This window comes from Camelina sativa, chromosome 11 (assembly GCF_030686135.1).
Source record: "Camelina sativa cultivar CO46 ecotype springtype chromosome 11, ASM3068613v1".
NCBI lineage: Eukaryota > Viridiplantae > Streptophyta > Magnoliopsida > Brassicales > Brassicaceae > Camelina > Camelina sativa.
Window position 1 is genome coordinate 28,609,118 of NC_141890.1, and position 25,015 is coordinate 28,634,132.

At 35.6% G+C, this 25,015-nt stretch overlaps 1 protein-coding gene, 1 non-coding gene and 1 pseudogene across 2 annotated transcripts; 2 read left to right on the forward strand and 1 right to left on the reverse strand.

Moving 5' to 3' along the window:
* Positions 1-12,197, forward strand: part of LOC104728351 (uncharacterized) — a 38,671-nt pseudogene extending 26,474 nt beyond the window's left edge.
* LOC147934537 (small nucleolar RNA R71) lies at positions 6,219-6,325 on the forward strand. Its single transcript, XR_015573332.1, has one exon. It is a non-coding gene; the product is annotated as a small nucleolar RNA R71 (small nucleolar RNA).
* A 12,058-nt stretch (positions 12,198-24,255) lies between the features above and the next one.
* LOC147934538 (uncharacterized) lies at positions 24,256-24,693 on the reverse strand. The gene is made up of 2 exons (XM_087472668.1): positions 24,592-24,693; positions 24,256-24,495 (listed from the first exon to the last, which is right to left on the reverse strand). Exons 1-2 carry the CDS (start codon positions 24,691-24,693, stop codon positions 24,256-24,258), a joined length of 342 nt encoding a protein of 113 aa, XP_087328794.1.
* Positions 24,694-25,015: the final 322 nt, after the last annotated feature.

Here is a 25,015-nt window from a genome sequence, read left to right on the forward strand (position 1 = left end):
TAATTCCATAGACTATCTCAAAAGGAGATAGTTTTGTAGCCGAGTGGACAGCATGATTATAAGCAAACTCAATAAAAGGAATGCAATCAACCCATGTTGCCATATTTTTACCCAGAGTGCCTCTAAGGAAAGTAGAAAGAGTTCGGTTTACCACTTCAGTTTGTCCATCCGTTTGGGGATGACAACTCGTAGAGAATAGAAGCTTGGTACCTAACTTTCTCCAAAGTGTCTTCCAAAAGTGACTCAAGAACTTGGTGTCACGATCGTAGACTATTGTCCTTGGAATTCCATGGAAGCGCACCACTTCCTTGAAGAACAAATTTGCGGTTTGAGTCGCATCATTGGTCTTGTCACATGGGATGAAGTGTGCCATCTTGGAGAACCGGTCCACGACAACAAAGATTAAATCCTTGTGTTTAACCTTTGGCAATCCTAAGAAAAAGTCTATAGAAATATCTACCCAAGGGGCGTTAGGAATAGGTAATGGTAAGTAAAGACCATTAGGATGTAACCTGGATTTTGCTTTGTGACAAACAATGCATCGAGCAGAAAATCTCTCAACGTCTTTCTCGAGATGGGGCCAAAAGAAGTGTTCCATTACCACGGCCAAGGTATTGTCGACAACAAAGTGACCCATCAAACCTCCACCATGTGCTTCGGTAAGTATCAATTCTCGCATGGAACCTTGAGGAATACACAACCACTTGTCTTGAAATAGAAACCCATCTTGTATATAGAATGCTTGATATGCTCCTTTGCCATACTCCTTGTAGCACTCTCCTAATTTTGGATCATCTTTGTACAACTCCTTGATATGCTCAAAACCCATTACTTTAGCCTCCATAGTAGGTATAAGAGCATGCCTCCTTGACAAAGCATCAGCAACCATGTTCTCTTTGCCTTTCTTATACTTTATTGCGTATGGGAACGTCTCAATGAACTCCAACCACTTCGCTTGTCTCCTCTGGAGTGAAGTCTGAACCTTGAGGTGCTTGAGGGTTTCATAATCGGTGTGAATGATAACTTCCTTGGATAAAAAAAAGTGTTGCCACGTTTCCAGTGCTCGAACTAAGGCATAAAGCTCCTTGTCGTAGGTCGGATAGTTCAATGTAGCTCCACTCAACTTCTCACTGAAAAAAGCCACGGGTCTTTTTCTCTGATGTAGTACTTCAAAATCTGGGAGGGCTAAGACCGGTGCTTGTGTGAGCCTTTCTTTCAACGTGTTGAAGGACTGTTCTTGAGCTTCTCCCCATGAGAAAGGCACGTTTTTCTTGATCACGACAATCATTGGTGCAGCCACTGTACTAAAATCCCTGACAAACCTCCTGTAGAAGCTTGCGAGACCATGAAAGCTACGAATGTGTCCAATCGAAGTTGGAGGAGGCCAATCTTTTATTGCCTTAATCTTCTCCTCATCCACCTCTAGGCCCTGTTTACTCACTACAAAACCTAAGAATACACTTATCAGTACAAAAGGAGCACTTCTTTAGGTTAGCATAAAGGCCTTCCTTCCGAAGCGTTTTCAAAATTAACCCTAGATATTTAATGTGGTCAGAATGGCACTTACTGTAACTAAGTATGTCATCAAAATAAACAACAACAAATTTACCAATAAATGACCCTATAACCTGGTTCATTAGTCGCATGAAGGTGCTTGGGGCGTTGGTTAACCCAAATGGCATGACAAGCCACTCATAGAGATCTTGCTTGGTTTTAACGTGATTTTCCACTCGTCGCCTTCCCTCATTCGGACCTGGTGATAGCCGCTCCTCAAGTCAGTTTTGGAGAAGACGATTGCACCACTTAACTCATCCAACATGTCATCTAGCCTCGGGATAGGATGTCAATATTTGATGGTGATGTTGTTGATTGATCGACAGTCTACACACATCCTCCATGTACCATTCTTCTTTGGAACCAAGAGAACTGGTACTGCACACGGATTGAGGCTCTCTCTGATGTACCCTTTATCCATGAGTTCATGCACTTGCTTCTCTAACTCCTTAGATTCCTCTGGATTCATTATGTAAGCTGGTTTGTTAGGTAGAGTAGAACCTGGTACAAGATCGATCTGATGTTCAATGACACAAATAGGGGGTAATCCTAGGGGTATCTCCTCCGGAAACACGTACTTGTATTGATCTAGTACAGCTTTTACTTCAGCGAGTAGCTCAAGCTCACTTGGACTTGTACTTAAAAATTCTTTTAAAAACATTAGTAGCACGGTGCCTTCGGCACTCATGGTTTTACAAATTTCATTGGATCTCAAATAAAGGTTAGAAGTCCTTACCTCGACCTCTTTGTTCATGTGTTTTTGCAACTCATGAACTTCAGAAGGACTTAGAGGGGCAAGGTTGAACTTACGGTCATTGTGCGTGAAAGTGTAATGGTTTGTTCGACCTTCGTGAGTTGTAGCTCGATCAAACTGCCATGGTCTTCCAAGAAGAAGATGTTTGGCCCTCATTGGAACTACATCACAAATGACTTGATCCTGGTATTTCCCGACGCTGAATGATACAGTAACTTGTTCAGAAATTTTCAGCTCGGTGTTGTCTTCAAGCCACCTAAGTTTGTATGGCCTCAGGTGCTGAAACTAATATCTTTCTTGTGTGTGTGTGAAATGGAATGTGAATGAATGATATGATGATGAACAATGGTGAAAGCAAGGTGTTTCAATTCCCCTTATGCAGTTGTAGTATAAGAGGTATCAATCCTAAATGAGTGAATGCAAGCAATCAGGGTGTGCAATACTTGTCTAAGTTAAGCCAATTATAGAGGGAGTTTGTCACTAACAACCTATTGCAGAATGTAAAATGCAGAATGTAAAAGCTGAATGGACAAGATACTAAATTTAATGGAACAAAATGATTATGACAGTAATGAAACTAGAACATATATCAAACTATAGTAATGTAGGTAATGAACTAATGCAAGGAAAGTAATGAATAGGAAACTAAATGAATGCAACAGAAATGAAAATAGGATGAAATAAGAAACAAGAGAGGACCGGAAATCATAAACAAGAGTTCTGGGAATCATAAACAAGAGTTCTGGGAATGAACTCGAGCAAGAACTCGATCGAGTGTAGATCGAGTGCAGGGTCGAGCTGGACAAAAACGTAAAACAGAGCAATGCAGACAAAACAGAGCAAGACAAAAGTAAATCAAACAACGATCAAACAACAGGATTTAGACTAAGAAATCAATAGACAAGGAAGGTCTTAGGGATGGATTCATGGGCTGAACTTAGATTGTGGTTATCTAACTTGATCAAAAAACCTCAATCAACATGAGCTAATCTCTAGACATTAATCTCTAAGAACATGTTAATCCACTCTCATGGCAAAAACAATCAAGCTCATATATTTCTAGACTTGTTCTCACAAAGTAAATAATCTATACAAGCAAGCATTAAGCAATATGTCAAGAATCAAACAAGACTTCTAATCTCTTAGCAAGCCTAATGATAATCTCTAGATCTAGCCTTTTCTATGCACCTTAGACATTGGTGTGATGCTAAGAAGCTTGACATCAAACCCTACCCTCTCAGTTATAGGATCAGCATTAAGAACATCTAGCCTAGAAGAGATCTACAACAATCAAGCTTGACCAAATCAAATAACCACAACATCCATCTAGCCTAAACCATCCCTAAGAGCTAAGGAAACTACTCACAATCACACATGATGAACAGCAAAGTCATAAACCCAGAAAAACACGAAACTTGCATGATTAGAAAGATAAAACAAAGATCTACAAAATTGGAGAAGGAATCAAACTCGAATTCTTGATACTTTGAAAGTTATGAAACAAACAAGTATGAAGAATCTTGTGTTTTCTCCTTCAAAAGAGGTACAAGATCTAATAAAATAAAAATGCAAAAAGCATAAATCCCAAAAAGGGTAAAATACTAGGTTTGAGAATATCTAAAAAGCTGCCCCTGGTGGCTGCAGGGTACAAGGTCCTTAAATAGGAAAAAGGAGGGGAAGCCCAACACAAACATAAAAGAAAACAGATCAAAATTACAAGGAAAATAAAGCATATGTACAATGATACCTTAGGGACTTTCTCCCTAGTGAGCTTGTTTAGAGTCACTAAGCTTGACTTTTGATGCCTTTTCAGGCTTGATTTAGATACCAAGGAGGTGATGAAGTCCTCCCTGGCACCTCTTGATCACTGAGAAGTTGATTCTTGATCACTTCACCCTTAACACACAAACCATATTTCTTCTTAATTTTGAGCCTTGGTCTTGCCTTCCTCAAAGTCCTCTTGTTTAGCTTGACTTGGAGATCCTTCACCAATTCAGTCAGCTTTTGAACTGAACCCTTAAGCTTTTCCATTGATTCCTCTTGTAAAGAGAGCTTAGCCCTTGGAGTTGCCACTTCACTTAAAACTTCATGACCTCCTTTGTCCTTGATAGTGAAAGGTTGATCATCAATGGTGGGTAGGTTGGTTGGGTTATAGATGTTAAACTTCATGGTTATCCCGTCAGCAATGTTCAAGGTCACAAGACCTTCCTTAACATCTATAACAACTCCAACAGTGGCTAAGAATGGCCTCCCTAGAATGATAGGATCTTCAGGCTCCTTATCTATCTCTAGAACCACAAAATCTGTATGAATTCTTACCTTTCCTATCTTGACTGGAATGTTTTCCAGCTTACCAACTACATCCTTGTTTGACCCATCAGCTAGGCATATGTGAAGTTTGGTGGACTTGAAGTCAGTGTGCCCAAGCTTTTGTGCTATAGAGTAGGGCATCACACTGATAGATGCTCCCAAGTCACATAAACACTGGTTGTAGTGAAGATAGCTAAGTGAGCAAGGCAGATAGAATGGACCTGGATCCTCAAGTTTAATTGGGATGATAACCCCTCCAAGGTCCTCAAGATCCTTCTCATCCTGAGCATGAGCCTTCTTCTTTGACAATTCAAGCAAAAAATCCTTATAGAGAGGATATGGATCATATTGTTCCAAGGCAGGTCCTCTCTCTTCTTCTTGGTAAGCAATGATAACCTCTTTTATGGCCATCACTTCCTTCTTCTCAATCACAACTTCTTCCTTCAAAGCTTGCACTTCCTCTTGTTTCAAAGCCATCATTTCTTTTTTCTCAATGATCTCCCTTAGTTCCTTAAGCTTCTGTGCCTTGAAACGCCCTGGGAATGGTAGTGGAGGCTTGTAAGGGGGAGGAATGAACTTAATGGGCTTATCAGCTTCGGAGACTTCAGCTCAATCAGTCACTCGATCACCCACTCGATCGTGTGTGTGTTCGAGTGGTGGGTCGAGTTCACTGCCGGATTTAGTTTGCTTTGCAAATACTTCACTCTGGGCTTCAACAAATGATGAATCCTCCCCAGCTTGGACTTCACTGTCCTCAGTGACTTCTTCTTCATAGACATGAATGGCTTTGGCTGTGAACTCCCTTGGATTTTGAACAGCTTTTCCAGGGAGTTGGGCGGGTTTGGGAGCTGAAGTAGATGCTATATTGCTCTCCATATACTTCACTCTTGAGTTCAGACCTTCAAACTTCATATTGAGATCATTATACTGTGATGTTAACCTTTCATTCAACTCAGCAAATTGCTTAGCCTCCTCAAGCTTTCCATTGGCTTGCCCAACCAACAATTGTTGCATCATAGCTCTTAAGTCTTGTTCCTGGCCTTGGTTAGTCTGAAACCCTGGTGGGGGACACAATTGGGGCTGGAACACCTGTTGTTGCTGCTTGGGTATATAGTTTTGTTGTTGTTGAGGTTGTTGAGGCTGTTGAAGGGGGCAGAATTGATCTTTTGGGTTAGCCACATTGTTACTCCTATAAGAGAGATTGTTATTCTTGAATCCTCCTTGGTTGTAACTTTTGAATCCTCCCTGGTTTTGCATGTAGCGCAACTCAGCAAACTCCCTATCTCCTTCTTGGACTGGAGCTTCTTCTTCACCAATGAATTGGATGGTCTTTGATTGGCTTAGGAGAATCTTGTCAAGCTTCTCATTGACCATCTTTAAATCCTGCTTGTACTTGTCCTCTTGATCAGTGGAGGTGATCCTTATGGTTCTATCATAATCTTCATTATAATTACCATCTGATTGAGCAAGATTCTCTACCAACTCCCAGCCTTCTTCTACATTCTTGTTGAGAAAGTTTCCATTGGAGGTTGTATCAAGTAGCATTCTAATCTTCGGTAGAACTCCTCTATACAAAGTGCTGAGCAAAGACTCATTGCTGAATCCATGGTGGGGACACTGAGTTTGGAATCCTTTAAATCTCTCCCATGCCTCACAAAAACTTTCATTATTTCTCTGTGCAAAACCTGAGATTTCATTCCTCAACCTAGCAGTCCTTGCATTGGAGAAGAACTTGGCCAGAAAAGCTTTCTTGCATGCATCCCATGTGGTTATTGCTCCAGTAGGAAGAGTCTTCTCCCATAGATGAGCTTTGTCTCCAAGGGAAAATGGGAATAACCTTAACTTGAAGCCATCTTCACTTACTCCATTGATTTTTGTGAGTCCACATATCCTGTCAAACTCATCAAGGTGATCTAGAGGATCCTCCATTGGCAACCCATGAAATTTGTTGGCTTGTATCATGGAGATCAATCCACTCTTGATTTCATAATTATTATTGACAACTGCAGGAGGCACAATACCAGCTCTTTGGTTGTGTGTGTTAGGTGCATCCCCAGCACCAATGTTCCTTGCCCTTGGAGCTTGTTGATCTTGTTGCTCCATTAGCACTTGTTGTTCTTGTTCCTGATTGATTCTTGTTCTTTGCTATCTCAGGTCCCTTGGTGGTCGGTTGATGTGATCAAGGAGTTTATAAAGATTGTGATGGCCCTTGGATCTTGTTTGCATCAACAGACTCGAGTACGGACTCGGACAGGCACTCGGTAGAGCGCATGCTCAAGTGGATGGTCGAGTCGACTGGGAGGTGAGGTCTATTTGTATACGGCTTCTGACTCGATCACGAACTCGAGCACTCACTCGGTCGAGTGGCGGTCGAGTTGAATGTCGAGTTGGTACCTGAAACTCAATCACAAACAAGCAGTAGAAGAATCGAGATCAGTAGCAAACAAGGGGATAAAGGAACTTAATCTTAGACTAATATAGACCCTAATTGTCACAAATAAACACTCAAATGGGCAACGGCGTCAAATTGAAACTAGTATCTTTCTTGTGTGTGTGTGTAATGGAATGTGAATGAATGATATGATGATGAACAATGGTGAAAGCAAGGTGTTTCAATGAGTGAATGCAAGCGATCAGGGTGTGCAATACTTGTCTAAGTTAAGCCAATTATAGAGGGTGTTTGTCACTAACAACCTATTGCATAATGTAAAATGCAGAATGTAATAGCTGAATGGACAAGATACTAAATGTAATGGAACAGAATGATTATGGTAGTAATGAAACTAGAACAGATATCAAACTATAGTAATGCAGGTAATGAACTAATTCAAGGAAAGTAATGAACAGGAAACTAAATGAATGCAACAGAAATGCAACTAGAATGAAGTAAGAAACAAGACAGGACCGGAAATCATAAACAAGAGTTATGGGAATCATAAACAAGAGTTCTGGGAATGAACTCGAGCAAGCACTCGATCGAGTGTAGATCGAGTGCAGGGTCGAGCTGGACAAAAACGTAAAACAGAGCAATGCAGACAAAACAGAGCAAGACAAAAGTAAATCAAACAACGATCAAACAACAGGATTTAGACTAAGAAATCAATAGACAAGGAAGGTCTTAGGGATGGATTCATGGGCTGAACTTAGATTGTGGTTATCTAACTTGATCAAAAAACCTCAATCAACATGAGCTAATCTCTAGACATTAATCTCTAAGAACATGTTAATCCACTCTCATGGCAAAAACAATCAAGCTCATATATTTCTAGACTTGTTCTCACAAAGTAAATAATCTATACAAGCAAGCATTAAGCAATATGTCAAGAATCAAACAAGACTTCTAATCTCTTAGCAAGCCTAATGATAATCTCTAGATCTAACCTTATCTATGCACCTTAGACATTGGTGTGATGCTAAGAAGCTTGAGATCAAACCCTACCCTCTCAGTTATAGGATCAGCATTAAGAACATCTAGCCTAGAAGAGATCTACAACAATCAAGCTTGACCAAATCAAATAACCACAACATCCATCTAGCCTAAACCATCCCTAAGAGCTAAGGAAACTACTCACAATCACACATGATGAACAGCAAAGTCATAAACCCAGAAAAACACGAAACTTGCATGATTAGAAAGATAAAACAAAGATCTACAATATTGGAGAAGGAATCAAACTCGAATTCTTGATACTTTGAAAGTTATGAAACAAACAAGTATGAAGAATCTTGTGTTTTCTCCTTCAAAAGAGGTACAAGATCTAATAAAATAAAAATGCAAAAAGCATAAATCCCAAAAAGGGTAAAATACTAGGTTTGAGAATATCTAAAAAGCTGCCCCTGGTGGCTGCAGGGTACAAGGTCCTTAAATAGGAAAAAGGAGGGGAAGCCCTAAAAATGCTAAAAGACAAAATAGCCAGGCGGCTCGGCCAACTCGACCAGGTGCTCGGTCGATGGACCGGTCGAGTTGGGTTCTCTTGTGCTCTTTCCACTCGGTCGAGTCACTCTCAGCACACGGTCGAGTGCCTGGTCGAGTGGGCAGTCGAGTGGGACTCCGGACCTTGGTTCTCCAGCCTTAAATCCTTTGCTTTCTCCTCATGATTGCTTCACTTCTCCTCAGCATTGCTTCCATGCTCCTTAGGCTCCAAAATCACCTGTTTATGCAAGAAAAGATGCAAATGCAATGCAACTATACTCTAATGCAAGAACAATCCTAAAACTATGCAATAATGGTCAAAAATGATAGCAAAGGATGCAAAAGATGTGAATATATTAAGGGAAAACAGGGTAAAATATGTGAACATCATTGATATTATCTTGTTAGACTACAATGTCTTCTACGTCCCAATATTTCGGTGTCAGTGGGCTGTTAAAGGTAACAGTGGTAAGGTAGAAGATGGCTTTACGCTGGTTAATATGAATCAGAGCCAAGTGTCATTTGCGAAGGACCCATTCATTTTAGCCTCTCAAGCGAGACAAATATTTTATTCCAGGGAGAATGATGAATCTAGTTGGTATGTAGTTTTGAACGGTCCATCTAGAAGATACAGTGATGAGAATGTGGAAGATGGGTATGCAGATGTTGGACCATTACCTTCGGATATTGATATGACTCTAGAAGACGTAGCAGATGAGGCTCAAAATGTCAGAGATGATTGTGAAGGAATTTTTGTGTGATCGCGTTCATTTGAGTCTATATTTGATTGGTTTTGCATGACTGTTATTGATATTTTGTTTTTGGATACTTGGTCTGTCTTTGAGTCTATATTTGAGTTTCCCTTTTAGTTTTACAGGCGTAGCAGATGGGTAAGGGGAAAAAGGGTGCAAGGAAAAGGAAGACCAACGTACAAGAAGAAGAACCTGAATTCGTTGGCACCATATATCCACATGACACACAGCCTCAAGACACACAGGTTGATGAACCACAACCGGATCAGACTGTTGTCAATAGCCATATGGTTGATGAAGCTGCTAAGGACGTTACAGAACAAGGAGCCGATAAAGAGTCAGCTGCTGTCTCTGAGGATGCTACTGATACGGTTCCGCCCCAGACTAAAAAACACAGAGGACCAACAAAGATGAAAGATATTGCCAAGGATCCTAATACACGAATAAGAGTACAGTTCACTGAATTTGGAGAACCGTTTGGAGAAGGATAGGTTAAGTTTTCTTCCTACTTAGGTCCCTTGGTAAGAGAACATGTTCCTGTTGTGATAGATGATTGGAGGAAAATTGGTGAGGAGCTGAAGACAGTTCTATGGAAATCTGTTCAGGTATTTGAATTTCAGTCACAATAACACTTAATTTGCTCTAAGTACTCTTATCTTTTCTTTTTTCTTTTTTACTTTATTGTAGATACGGTTTGAACTAGATGGAGAATATGAGAAAGCGGCTGTTTTGAAGCAAATGGGATGTTTATGGAGGGCCTCTAAGTCACGTTTGGTTAATCAGATTAGGAAAGGTCCGAACAACGTAGGAAGAATGAAGCTGCGACCAGACAATATTCCTACGGCAGAGTGGAGGAAGTTTGTCAAAGAGAAGACTAGTCAAGAGTTTAAGGTACTAACTTTTACTTAATTTATTTCCCACATTTACTATGCTAATACTTTTATATAGGTTGTTAGTGATTCATACAAGGAAAGAAGATGTAAGCAGATTTCTCACACATGTAGCCGGAAAGGAATGGTTAGATTGGCCGAATATTCAGTAAGTGTCAGTCAGTGATTATCAATATATTTTGGCTACCAGTTATGACAACGGTTTCTTAATGTCACTGAATGTGTGTTATAATTACACAGAGAAAAGAGAGCACAGATGAAGTGACTAGACTGAATGTGTGGGTCAAGTCACGAACTAAAAAGGATGGGACAGCAGTGAACACGGATGCTGCTGCAAAGATTGTAAGTCATTCTTTTATGATCCTCTCTTCTATGTTTTTCATTATAATTTACCTCTATAAACATAAGTCCGACATTTACTAGGAAATGGCAAATGAGTTCGTTCTGTCTGATGCTCCATCATCATCATCATCAAACCAAAAAGAAGACACTCTTGCTTAGATATTAGGACCTGACAATCCTAGACGCCTGAGGGCAATGGGTAGAGGAATGAGTATGACCAAACTTGCTTGTTTCCAGATGAAAAGCAAGTATGTGACTCAAATCCAACATACCCAAATTCAGTTGCAGCAGCAGGTCAATGAATTACAAGATGCTCTTGCAAAACTAGATAGTCCTGTAAGTCTGGAAATCCATATCATTAGATTAATGGTCTAAGAAAATGGTAACTAATTATATTCCTTCTCATTTTCCAGCGTCAATTTTCGGAAGTTGGTGAACATTTAGCACCATGAGTAAGTGTTAATATATAATGAGATTTGTTGAGGTTGTTCACTGAATGGTTAACAGATTCTAACTATTATTTACCTTTGTAGAGTGTAAACCAAAAACCGCAGCCTAAGTGCATTTTGTATGATTGGTCTGGCTCTAAATTTAAAGTAGCCGAGAGTTGTATTCTGTCTTTTGATCACATGGACTTCGTCAACAATGTACCTAATTCAGTGAAGGTGTTGGTTGAGACGGCTTTTCAAGAAGATGCATTCCTTTGGAGACATGCGGCAAATATGTTTAGTATTGGTCAAGTTGTAGGAGAAACTATTGTGTGGCCTTAGGATTGTGTTGATGCTATTGAGCAGGAGTTAGGACTAGAAGACATTCCGCCTAAGGTAATGTTTTCTTAATCTGATTGATTGTATTTAGGATTTGATCTCTACGTTTTAGTGTTCTTAAATCTAGTAATATTTTTCTATATTGGAATTATTTTGTTTAATAGAGCCCAAATACAACTTCCATGAACAAGTGCAAACTTCTACATTGGCTATCAAATGATGATAAACTTGTTGCTGAAGGCCGTTGGCAGACTCGTGATCCCAAAGCTTTGGTAAATGGCCTTCCTCTTGGACCAAATGCCATTAAAGCTGTTGTGGATGCGGTTAATGAACCTGAGACATTTCTTTGGCGGCCAACAGAAGAACTCTCAAATCTTCATGACTCTTTGAAGTTGTTTGTAGCATGGCCGTTCAACAAAGATTTAATCAAAGATTTAAGTACATAGACACCAGCTACAGCATCTCCTTGCACGCAGTCACAAGTACTCACTCCAGCAGCTCCTGTGAAGAGTTTAAAACCACTTTCACAATCTCCTTCAAGTTCATCTCAGCAAGTAAATTTCAACGTTTTTGTTACTTATAAAATATGTTATGATCGTTAGCACTGATGCCTTTGGTAAACCTTGCATATTATTTATACTATGCAGCATACTTCTCCGAAACGGATTGTCAAGGAGGATCAGAAGTGCAGACTGCTGGACATTACCGGTCAGAATAGGGTTGTTGCAGAAGGACGCTGGTCTTCAAACAACCTAGAGCAGTTAGTGCATTTTGTTCCCTTGGGTCATGATGCAGTCTGTGTGTGGATTGATGTAGTCAAGGTGCCTGATGCGAAGGTTTGGAGGCCTAATTCTGCTATTGAGTGTATAGAGGATACTATTAGCATCGCCTGAAGAAAAAGTTGTCATCATTTGATGTTGAGTAAGAACCGTATGATTTTCTACTTTCGTTGTTGTGGCAAATGCATGAGACTTGTGTTCTTTGTTTGGGATTTATGGAATTGGATCGTATGCTCATTGTGTATCATGAGACTTGTGTTCGTTGTTTGATATTTTCTATTATGGAATACAATTTCAGCTTTATCACAGGTTTCTATACTTTCAAATTGTAACTTCATTTGAATATGTTGTATAGGGAACGTTAATAGTAATCAGAAGACCAACCTAATTGATCGTTATAGCAGGCAGATGAAGTCATTGTACACTCACTTAGTAGCACATAATAAAAGCTACAACTCAGATACAAATAGCTCAACACCGATGCTAAGTTAAATAATCAAATGGCATTAACATAGAGCTACTAAAAATTAAATCATAGCAAGAAAAGATAGTTACGTTTACCGTATATATAGCAGGCAAAAAGTACTATTATATATTTAAATATAGCACGATATATGTGTTATTAAAAATTGAAATATAGCATTTTAGTATATGCTATTAAAGGATACCCTACGATAGCACCAGCCCAGAAACGCTATCGTATATAGCCCCTCTATTATAGCGTCTCATTTAATAGCATTCATGAAAACGCTATAATAACCATATCATAGCATTAATCGTCTACTATCAATACCCATATGTGTTGTAGTGATCTAACAATCCATGAAATCCCTAATGAGAAACCCTAAACCTAACAAGAAGATCTACTCAGACATAATTAATGAAACACAAGTCATATTCTGAATAAATTGCATTAATAAAGAGAATAAAGAAGAAATAAAGGAGTTCTGAATCTTCTCTGAATGAGTCTGCTTCTTCTCTCCAAAAGCTCTCTAAAAATCTCTGAGAGTTCTGCAAAAATAAATCTTGCAGAGAAAATAAAGCTTAGGTCTAAACAATGACCTAGAAAAACCTATTTATATTCCTAAAACACGCCCAGGGACTAATGATGCAAATATGGAAAATTTTGGGGAAGATTTATAAAACTTCCAAAACTTGGGTCTTCTTGTCTCGGCTTACTGGGGTGTCGACCGACACCAAGGGTGGTGTCGATCGACACCATCTCTCAGAATTGATTCCAAGTTGATTTCTTTCGGTTAAATGTTCCAAAATATTCCAAATTGCTCCATTTTGCTCCATCCATGCCAAAATCCTATAAAACCTGAAAAGACTCACAAAGAACCTAAAACACACAAATAAAGACTCTAAAGACTCCTAATATCATGGTTAAAAACCACAAAAACCTTGATATATCACAGACACGTCAGGGCCTTCTTGCTGATGAAAAATAATTGGCATGTTAGTCTAAGGGATCTAAGAATGAGGATGATGATCGTGAGGAGCTCATTCATCATATGACAGGTGACGTAGGGTACTTCACTGGTGCTACATCATGTTTGTCTCACACCACAACAACAAGAAGACCACTTGCTGCAAACCATTATTTTTTGTTCTACTTGTACCATCCATGGGAAGAATTGCACTTTTATCATCAATTCAGGGAGCTGTCGTAACATCATTGTCGGGTCGGTCGTTAAAAAGCTTGTCTTACCTGTTCAAGCTCACCCCATACCATATTTGCATCAATGGTTTCAAGACGGCGCTGCAACCTGTGTCTCCCATCGCTAATTGGTGCCTTTTTTCATTGGTCCACTTTATAAGGATCGGTTTTATTTGATGTGGCTCCCATGGATATTAGCCATATTATTTAGGGAAGACCTTGGGAATATGATGGCAACATTATTCATGATGGTGTGAAGAATACTTATTAGTTCTATTAGGAGGTACATAATATTGTGCCTTCTCCATCACAAGAGTATTCATTAATCAAACCATTAAGCGACGAGCAACCACAACCTCCCCAAAATTGCTTCCACGACAACCAAATTAAACGTTGTCTTCCCAAGCTACTTTTGAACACAAACTCCGGGCTGAAGGATTTGCTTTTGCTCTACTCCCAAGCAAGATGCCATAGTCCGCCTCGAAGTTCATCTTCCCTCCAGAACTCAATGTCGTGCTCCACAAGTTTGTGGTTATCTTTCCACCCAATTTTCCATTAGAGTTACCACCGTTCGGTGATATACAACATCAAATGAGTCCTCAGAACATGAAGAATTACATTGAAACGTCAATGATCTACTTCGTAATGGACACATACGCGAGAGTCTTAATCCTTCTGTTGTTCCCACTTTACTCATTCCCAAGAAGAATGGATCGTGACGTATGTCTGTTGATAGTCGCATTAATAACAAGATTACAGTTCGTTATCGTTTTCCCATTCCTCGCTTAGATGATCATCTCGATCAAATCTATAAAGCTACGGTTTTCTCCAAGATCAATCTCAAGAGTGGCTATCACCAGATTCATATTTATCGAGGGGATGAATGGAAACCGCTTTTAAAATGCAGGATGGTCTCTTTGAAAGGCTTCTAATGCCCTTTATATTATCTAGTTCTCCAAGTACGTTTATGCGGATTATGAATCAAGCGTTGTGTCCTTTTATCAGCAAATTTGTGGTGGTTTATTTCAATAATATCATTATCTTCAATTCTTCTCTTTTGGCTCATGTGTCTCACTTACGTGACGTGTTGCTGGTTTACAACAGGAGAAGTTGTATGCGGCCAAACATAAGTGTGAATTTGGTACTATGGAGGTTAAGTTTTTGGGTTATGTGGTCTCTAATAAAGGCTTGTTTGTTGATGGTGATAAGGTAGAAGCGATAAATTCTTGGCGACAACCATGCTCGATTACGGACTAGCTACTTCTTATCGTTGTTTTATGCAAAAATTTAGCTCTATCATGGCGTTTATCACTAGTTGTGTGAATAATGGCCGGTTCGAGTGGACTGTGGAGGCGACATTAGCGTTTGAACTCATCTAGATTCAATTCACTACAGCTCCGATATTAGTCCTTCCAAAATTTTCCCTTACTTTTGAGCTGCATTGTGATGCATCTAAGCTTGAGATTGGTGCAGTTTTGGCTTATTTTAGAAAGAAACTGTGAGGTTCGCGAAGACGGTACATTACCTATGGTATAAGTTTTATGCTATTGTGCAAGCGATTTTGTTCTCTTCACATACCATGATGCTCTGTGACACCTTGATAGTCAAGTTAAGGTATCTTTGAGACATGCCTCTTGATATGCTCAAATTAACCCTAGAGCTACTCTCTCAAATTAAGAGATCACTGTAGTACTCAGCATCGAAATCCACAAGGACTCTAGATTACACAATAGATTATAGAGTTTTATGATTAAGCTAAACAGAATAATTTATATTAAAATAAAAAGCAATGCAAAATATTAAATTAAACTGTGTAAATTCAAGGGATTAAAAAGCTAGGTCTAGGGAATTTCTCAGAAAACTACAGAATATTAAATCAATAAATAAATAGGATTCAAACAATTAAAATCAGATCTAGAACTCTAAACTCAACTGTAAAATAAATCAGTTCTCACTGCAAATATTATCTAAGTTTAGATTATTCACAAATCTCTTTGTAAAATTCAAGGTAAAAACCAGCTTTGAAAACAAGTTTAGATTATTCACAAAATCACTAAATCAAATCTTTTTGCAAGAAGTAATTTTGCTCATCAAAGGTTTATCTAGGAAAATCAATTATATTTTCATATCAATTTATTTTCCTAGGTTATTAATTCTAGGTGGCCAATCAAGAATTAATATGAAGAACAACCAAAGTAAATCACAGAAGATAATGAACCGTAAAAATAATTAGATCTAATAATCCATAAAACCCCTATAAAAATCTTGAACCTAACAAGAGATCTACTCAGACATCATTGTAAGAACACAAATCAATAACTGAATAAATTATATATGAAAGAGAATAAAGAAGTAAGGGAATTATGAATCTTCTATGAATGAGTTCTGATTCTTCTCTCAAAAAGCTCTCAAAAATCTCTCAGGGTTCTCTCTCAAAAGTTGCAGGAAAAAATAAAGCTTTTTTTTTCTAAACAATGAGCTAGAAAACCTATTTATATTCTTAAAACACGTCTAGGGACTAATGATGAAAATATGGAAAACTTCGGGGTCAATTTGTAAAACTTCAAACTTGGGCCTTCTCCTGTCGGCTTAGTGGGGTGTCGATCGACACCAAGGGTGGTGTCGATCGACACCATCACTATTGATTGTCTCCAAGTTGATTTTCTTCGGTTAAATGCTCCAAAATGTTCCAAATTGCTCCACTTTGCTCCATACATGCCAAAATCCTAGAATACATGTAAAGACTCAAAAACATCCTAGAAAACAAATCAAAATACTCAAAAAGTACACTTATATCATGGTTAAAAACCGTAAAAACCATGATATATCAATCCAAGTTCACCTTTTCTATTCGACATCAATCCGGTAAGACAAGCCGTGTGGCGGATGCTCTCAGCCTTCACCATATTTTGCTTGCAACGGTTCATGCTTTGGTTCCCAATTTTGCCACTTTTGCGGAACTTTAGAAGTCTGCTCCGTTTTTACGGGAGTATATTCGGATGATGAACAAGGTATCACAGATGACTATACGATCCAAGACAGTTTCTTTTTAAGTACCTTCGTCTTTGTGTGCCTGAATGTAGTTTTCTGCCTCAAATTATTTATGAATTGCACAATGAATGACACGTCGACCGGGATCGAACGCTTCAGTTGCTTTCTGTCTCTTACCTTTGGTCATCTTTTTGACGTGATGTGGCTCGTTTTGATGAACGTTGTCATATTTTCCAACAGGCTAAAGGCAAAGCTTCTAAATGCATATTGGATCTATTGTTGATGATACCAACGCAGCCATGGAATGACCTTAGCATGGAATTTTCTTTGGGTCTCCCACAAACACAGCAGGGTTTTGATTCTATTTTTTTGGTTTGGTAGTCATTATGGAAGCTTCTCCATATGAACTTGGACATGAGCACTGTGTAACACCCGCAGACTGATGGTCATACAAAGGTCACTAATCGTGCTCTTGGTAATCTCTTGCGTTGTCTTTTAGGTGATAACATTAAAATCTGGGATGCAAAGCATTGTCAAGCCAAGTTTGCTCATAACTATGCCTTTAACCGGAACCTTGTGTTCAGTCCTTTTCGCGTCGCCTATGGCATTTTGCCTCGTTTCCTCTTGATTGAACACACGTTTGCATGGGCAGGGCATTGACTTTGTGGAAGAACTCCAAGTGGTACATCAGCAAGCAATCAACAACTTGACGACGTCTTCCTACAAATAGAAAACAATCGCTGATCGTTGTCAAGTTTGTACCCGGTGCTCTGTGTGGATTTATTTGACGAAAGATCGTAAGTCAAGGAAAATTGGCTTGTTGAATTTTTGGAACGCATCAACGCCAATGTCTATTGCGTGTATCTTCCTCCACACATAAACACGTCAAATGTGTTCCTTTTCACTGCGACAATGAGGCCTTAGATTTGGGGCCAAATCCTTCTTCACCTAGATGAACCTGATGCAGTGTGTATGTTCTTCTTGATGGGCTTTTATTTGGGTCGTCTTATTGCATTATCGGTTATGTTGGCGTTTGTCTACTAGTTTTAGGGTTTTTATTTTAATTACTTATCTTATTTTATAAACCTTAGTTGTCAAAGTTAGTAACTCACCAGATCGTGACATGTGTCAGTTTTAACGATTAGAGATCAAAGTTAAAAATTCATCAGATCATGACACGTGTCAATTTTAACGATTAAATATCAAACCAGATCATGACACGTGTTAGTTTTAACGATCATAGATCAAAGTTAAAAACTCACCGGATCGTGACATGTAATAATTTTAACGATTAAATATCAAAGTTAGTAACTCATCAGATTGTGACATGTGTCAATTTTAACGATCAGAAATTTTTACAAAAAAACAATTTATTGAGCATGTATATATTATTCATCAATAAATAGTGAATAACAAATCTTAAAAAATAACATAATTTATGTCAAAAGAATCATAATTTTTGAAACATAATAGGAACATCTAATTAAGAAAATAACATTGTATCTACATAAAATTTACATGTTTATATCAAAGCTTTAATCATTGATTTTTTTTTCTGATATAATTTTTCCATATATTTTGGGTCTTTTATTCGTGCGGGCTCTTCAATGGAAGCTATCAGATGCAATGAAATAGAATCAAAGTATATAAAGCCCGCTAAATTAATCGAGGATGGAGACACTGATGGAGGTTCCAAAAGTAATTCTACGGTTAGTAGCGTTATAAGTTTCAAAGATTAGTCGGTGGTTGATGTATTTGGTAGCGATTTTGTAATTTGGGAAGTTGGAACGATAAACCGTTTTAAAATTGGTTTCAAACCTGATTTATGTGGTTTTCTGTCGAATTTGGTTCGTAAACCGTTCAAATCCAGGTATATAGAGAAATATATGAGAAATTTTGATTCGAATAGAAATAAGTTGAGAACTTACGATTCGAAAATATCTGAGATGAGATCATAGTTCTAAGTAGTTTTTGTACAATGCGATACTTCTGAGAAGTAAATAAGGCATCGATCCTTAACGTGATTATGACATATATCATGTTTTGGGCTGTTTATAAAGTTTTTATTTTGTATATTTGAATTATCTAAGGCTTTATATATACCATCATGATTATAATATTCAAATTTTTATTTTTATTATGTGATATTAAATTTTTTTCAATTTCTCAACTTTAATTGGGTTGGTCATAAAATCATTGTAATAGAGTAGATAATTTTCACCAGTTGTTCATCCAAAATATCTTTGGAGTTAAAAAAAATTAATGGTTAAAGAAATTATGTCACAATACAATTTTAGTAATTATAAGAACTATAATTATACAAAGCAACATAAATAGCATACTTTAACAATAAAATAATCTAGGGTTTAAGAGCATATTTTTCATGGTGAAACATACAGTAAAATTGTATGTGGTTACTACATTATATGTTGCTTTGATGAATTCTTTGCATGTAAAATATTTTGTAATAAGTTTTGAAACGTTTTTGAAATTTGACAGTAATAATATTTTTAATGATGAGTATTTGGCAAAAGTTTTGGTAGGGGTATAATTTAGCTTTAGATTATTGTAATAATTGTTATAATATATTAAAAATATAAAAATATAAATATGTGTATGAAGGTAAATACAAATATTATTTTGGTGGGGTATAATTTAGCTTTATATTATTGTAATAATTGTTATAATATATAAAAAAATATAAATAAATGTATGAAGGTAAATACAAATATGATTTTTTCTTCTTTTATAGTTAAGACTTTATTGAATTTGATATCTGAAAGTATATTTTTCCTGAAATTAAAGTATACAAGTTTTATTCATTACTAGATAAGGATCCGCCCAATGTGCGGGTTTTTAAATTTTGTAAATAAAATTAAATTTAAGAAAAATATATTAAAATTTGTTGTGATTTTTTATGAATTTGTTTTGCTATAATACACTGATTTATATTTATTTACAAATTTTTGATGTATGTTACCATTAAAAGTGTATTTTTTTTACACCTAAGTATATTGTATGTTACAAATATATTCTTTACCACCACCTAGAAAAATATCTATATAAACACGTTAAGCCAACTATTATATTTTATTTATTTTCACTTTTTGCATATATTTTTTAATCACTAAAATTGTTGGTTCAAGAAACTTCTTGAATAAAAAATATATTAAATAATATACTAATCAATGATGTATCATCACAATAGCGTATGACCAACAATGGAGAGAACCTCGGCTCTGTCTCCTTCCTTCCTTATGGAGAAAACCTTGCATCCAACCTCCTCCACCATGAAGAGAACATTCGCTCCGCCTTCCTCCCTTGGGGAGATAACCTTGCATGCGTCCAACTTCCTCCACTATGAAGAGAACCTTGGCTCTACCCTTCTCATGTTTGGAGAGAACATGTTTATGTCTTTTCGCTATCTCAAAGTGGCATGCTCCGGCAACCAATGAAACTAAAAGCTCTTTTCCAACGTCACAAAATCTTTTGATAGTTACTAATGTTAAATTTCTCAACGTATTCGTGGAAGTGTCTTTGACACATCATGATGTCATCTCTGGCTCCGAGCTCCTATAGATCTATCAAAAATGGTTTATGGCTTTCCAATCTATCTATCTATATTTGTTGTAAGGTTGTGTTTGATTAGCCTATTTTATTCAACCATTAGGTGTATTTTTCTACACCTAAGTATATTGTATGTTACAAATATATTCTTTACCACCACCTAGGAATATATATATATATAAACACATTAAGTCATCTATTATATGTCTAGTTTTTTTCACTTTTGCATACTTTCTCTAATCACTAAATTTGTTGGTTCAAGAAACTTCTCAAATAAAAATATATTACATAGTATACAAATCAATGATGTATCATCACAATAGTGTATGACCAACCATGTAGAGAATCTCGGCTCTGCCCTCCTCCCTTATGGAGAAAACCTTGCATCCAACCTCCTCAACCATGAAAAGAACCTTGGCTCCGCCTTCCTCCCTTGGAGAGATAACCTTGCATGCGTCCAACCTCCTCCACCATGGAGAGAACCTTGGCTCTACCCTCCTCATGTGTGGAGAGAACATGTTCACGTCTTTTAGCTATCTCAAAATGGCATACTACGATTACCAATGAAACTAATAGCCTTTTTCCAACGTCCCAAAATCTTTTGATAGTAACTAATGTTAAATTTCCCAACGTATTTGTGGAAGTGTCTTTAACACATCATGATGTAGCCTCTATATCCGAACTCCTATAGATCTATCAAAAACTGTTTATGTTTTTCCAATCTATCTATCTATATATGTTGTAAGCTTTTGTTTAATTAGCCTATTTTATCCAACCATTAGGTTGATAAAGTTCTATACTTTATCTCCCTTTGGGATTGAAAGAATGGTAACAATTATGTTTGCATAAAAAAAAAGGTTTACGACCAACCGATCAAGGTTGAGATATTTGAAGAAAATTAATTTTACTTAATTAAAGAAATAATAGAAAATTATAAGGACAATAATATATGAATCTCAAATCAAAGATGAAAATATAAATTAAATATAACATTCTAAAAATACTACAATAAAATTAAAAATACAGTATTAGAAAAAGAAGACATATATTAATCTTACATATTCCAAACTGAAAAAAGAAGAAAGTAGAACAAAGTTATGGTTAAAAAAATAAAGAAAATTTACCTTCCCATTAAAACTTTTTTACCAATAAAACAAAGTTTAAAGCAGTATTTTTGAATAAATTATTTTGTTAGATGAAAAATGTGAGACGATCTATGTTTATATAAAATTGAGTATTTACATTTTTTAGAATTAATATTTAACTCTACACTTTCCTCAATTCTTTCTCTATTTTTTTGTTAGAATTAATAACTTAAAATTAAAAAAAAAAATTAAATAATGTTATAACTTTGAAATTTATGAAATATATAATCTTCTTAATTATTATTTTTAAACTGATTAATTTTCTAATTTTTTTATAATTATCTTTTTACATTATCAATATTACGTAAAAATTATTTTTGTTTTTTTTGTTTTTTTGTTTTTTTGTTTTTTTGTTTTTTTGTCATAATCTGAAATATTTCATATCCTACTATATTAATTAGTAAGTACAAATATGAAACTAACCTTAAAATGTGTAAGAAGATTACATTCAATTGCCATTAAAATTTTTTAATTAAGATTAATTAATTAATTAAAAAATATAATTCATTAAAAATAAAAAACGCTGACAGATCAAAAATTAAAAAATCTAGAAAAGTAAAAACAAAATCTATTCAAATCAAAACTAATTTGTACTTTAAAAAATTAACAGCCAAGATTTTTAAAAAATACAGATAATTATTAGTTAAAAAAAAATATTTTCTCTCCCTCATAAAATTATGGACGATAATTACTAAATATTTTTTTAAAAAAATATAAACCAATCAGAATTTCAAAAACTAAGATTTTATATCCACGTAAATAATAAAATTAGTTTTAACTAGATTTCAAAGATTTTATTAAGATTTCAAATTATGATTCTCCTATCATCTTTCTTTTATTTTATTTACCAATTGTTTAGAATTTTCAGATAATACTTATGATTAACAAATATGCAGGATTTTTTTCTACATATGTTGTGATTTGAATTTTTAAAAACGAAGATATATTACTCTTTTTTAATGTAAAAGATATATTACTCAATCTATGGAAAAAAATGTTTGTTTTAATTACCACATTGGCGGATTGGTAAAACTAAGCTTGTATAGTTGATAAATTAATAAATTTTATTTGCTCACAATTATAATATTAAAATTACTACCCACATACTAAATACTATCTCAAACAAAATAATTTTTCATAAGAAATATAATAATAATTTTTGTTATTATATTATAATTATTTTTAAAAATGTTGACTCGTGCTTTAAGCACGGGATATCTCCTAGTTAAATATTAACTTTTACACATGTAAAAATCTTAGATTAATAACTTGACACATGTCAAAATCCTGTTAATGGCTACCTTTCGAAACTCAACTTTATATAATAAAATACTAGGGAGGTATCCGCGCTTAAAGCGCGGTATTAAGATTTTAATAACAACTGTTTTTAAACTTTATGATATGTTGCTTTTATGACTTAATATGTATTAATTGACATATTTAAATATAGTGTTTTACCTATTGAAAAAGTTTTAAATGTTTTATTGGATTGTCAAAAAGTTTTTGTATTTGCATATATACAGAAATGTTATTTTACCATATATAAATAATACTCTCAAATATGTTGCTTTTATGACTTAATATGTATTAATTGACATATTTAAATATAGTGTTTTATGTATTGAAAAAGTTTTAAATGTTTTATTGGATTGTCAATAAGTTTTTGTATTTGCATATATACGGAAAGTTTTTGTATTTGCATATATACGGAAATGTTATTTTACCAAATATAAATAATACTCTCAATGTGAAATATTAATTGAGTCTTTAAAATAAACTACTAAACTGTAGAAAACAGATATTGAAATTCAATAAGTACATTTCAATTTTTTAAAAGCATAAGCAATTTTCAATAGTTCAAAATTATATATTATAATGTATTATCTCAGCTACAAAATAAAATGAGAGTAATGCAAAGTTAGATTTCAAGTAGCGGTTAATACAAACATACTAAATTTTATAGACATTCTAAAAGAAAAAAATAACGGCCGACGACCATTCTTTACACTTGAGTCCCTGAGCTTTCACCTTGTTGCTTTATCACATGGTTTATGTAATAACGTCCAGCAAATTCAGTCATGTAAATATATAAGTGTTTAAAGAAATTTTATTTTAACATCATACAGAACTTGATTTCATATACATAATTACATCTTACATAGCCTGGTGATGCTCCAGTCCTTCGAACTCTGGTTTTATGAAGATCTTCGAAGAGGCCAAGGTGTTTTCAAGACATGGTGCACCTATAGACATTTAGAATTTATAGTGAATATATTGGTTACCTTATGATGATTATATCAGAACTAATTAATGTTATATACCTTCATATTCTCCAACCCTCATAAACCGCATTACACAGAACACAGGTTCGGATCTGTATATGAGATGGCACCTGCTTGATTACCATATGGTCATGAATTGAGAAGCGAAGTTTTCTTTGAGACGACACTTCACAGTCTCACACCTACATATTTATCAAATCAAATAAAAATCTTAATAGAGACAACTTTAAAATATAACAGTCATAAAGGTAGAGTAAATATGTTTTACCTGCCATTCAACAGCATGAGAACAACTTCATTGATATCAATGATACTCGCAGGCCTTCTTCTATCTTCCATCTCCATTATACACGCACAAACATCTATTTTGGTAAAGTGTTAGTCGTACTTTTATATGTGAAGGACCAATACACAAAGTTTCATAAATACTAAAAAGAATCTAGTTTTTTTAACACAAAGATACCAATTCACTATATTGACGGATTGTTCCAAAATAATTTAAAATCAATTAAAGAGATTCTTACCGAAAGAGATGGGATGATCTATTCTTCAATGATTTATGTCATCCAAATCCTCAAACCGAAAGTAATTCTTAGGACTCAATGATTCGAGCAGCGTCATTGTGGTTTTACCCGTAAATTTAATCTGATAGGGATGATGAGTATTCCTCTCCTCCATGGTTGGACTGATCACTTTGAAATTTCTAATACTGTACCACTCACCATCGTCTATATATTTAGGAAGGTTAGCGAGTGTATCGGGTAAATAAGGAGCTTCAATTGTGTCACGCTTCACAGTTCAGCAACAATTATGTAAGAAGTCTTATATACAATAACTGTTAGAACTTGAAATTTAAGTAAAAATCATTCAACTAACGACTCTAACCTTTTCATCCACAAGAAGCAGAACTCGTTTGGTAAAGACCTTGGCGTTGATACACCAATTAGTTTTTCCGGGAAGCAGATCAGCAATATAATCAAATCTCATGATTTTATCAAATTAGGTTTTTTTCTTTATTCTTCTCTGTTATCGAAAACAGAAAGGGGATTTTTGATTTGTAAGAATACAAAGAGTCACGACTAAACGTTGCGTCTTAATTATTTTATTTTCTCACTTTAGTCGGATTAATACAAATACTAATATTATATAAATTAATACAGTTTTAATATAAGGTTTGTCACACTTGTATGTAGAAAATATAATTTATGTTAACATATTGAAGATGTTCTCATGTTTTAATTTTTTAAAAACTTAACACTTAGATATTGATATGTAAAAAGGTAATATTATTAAGGGGAAAAACTGAAAA

What these genes read in the sequence shown, in the direction of transcription:
- LOC147934538 (XM_087472668.1), bottom strand. Translation starts at nt 24,693, where the DNA reads ATGAGATTTGATTATATTGCTGATCTGCTTCCCGGAAAAACTAATTGG. An exon ending in TGCTTCTTGTGGATGAAAAG is followed by an intron (nt 24,496 to 24,591) that starts GTTAGAGTCGTT and finishes TGAACTGTGAAG; the next exon opens with CGTGACACAATTGAAGCTCC.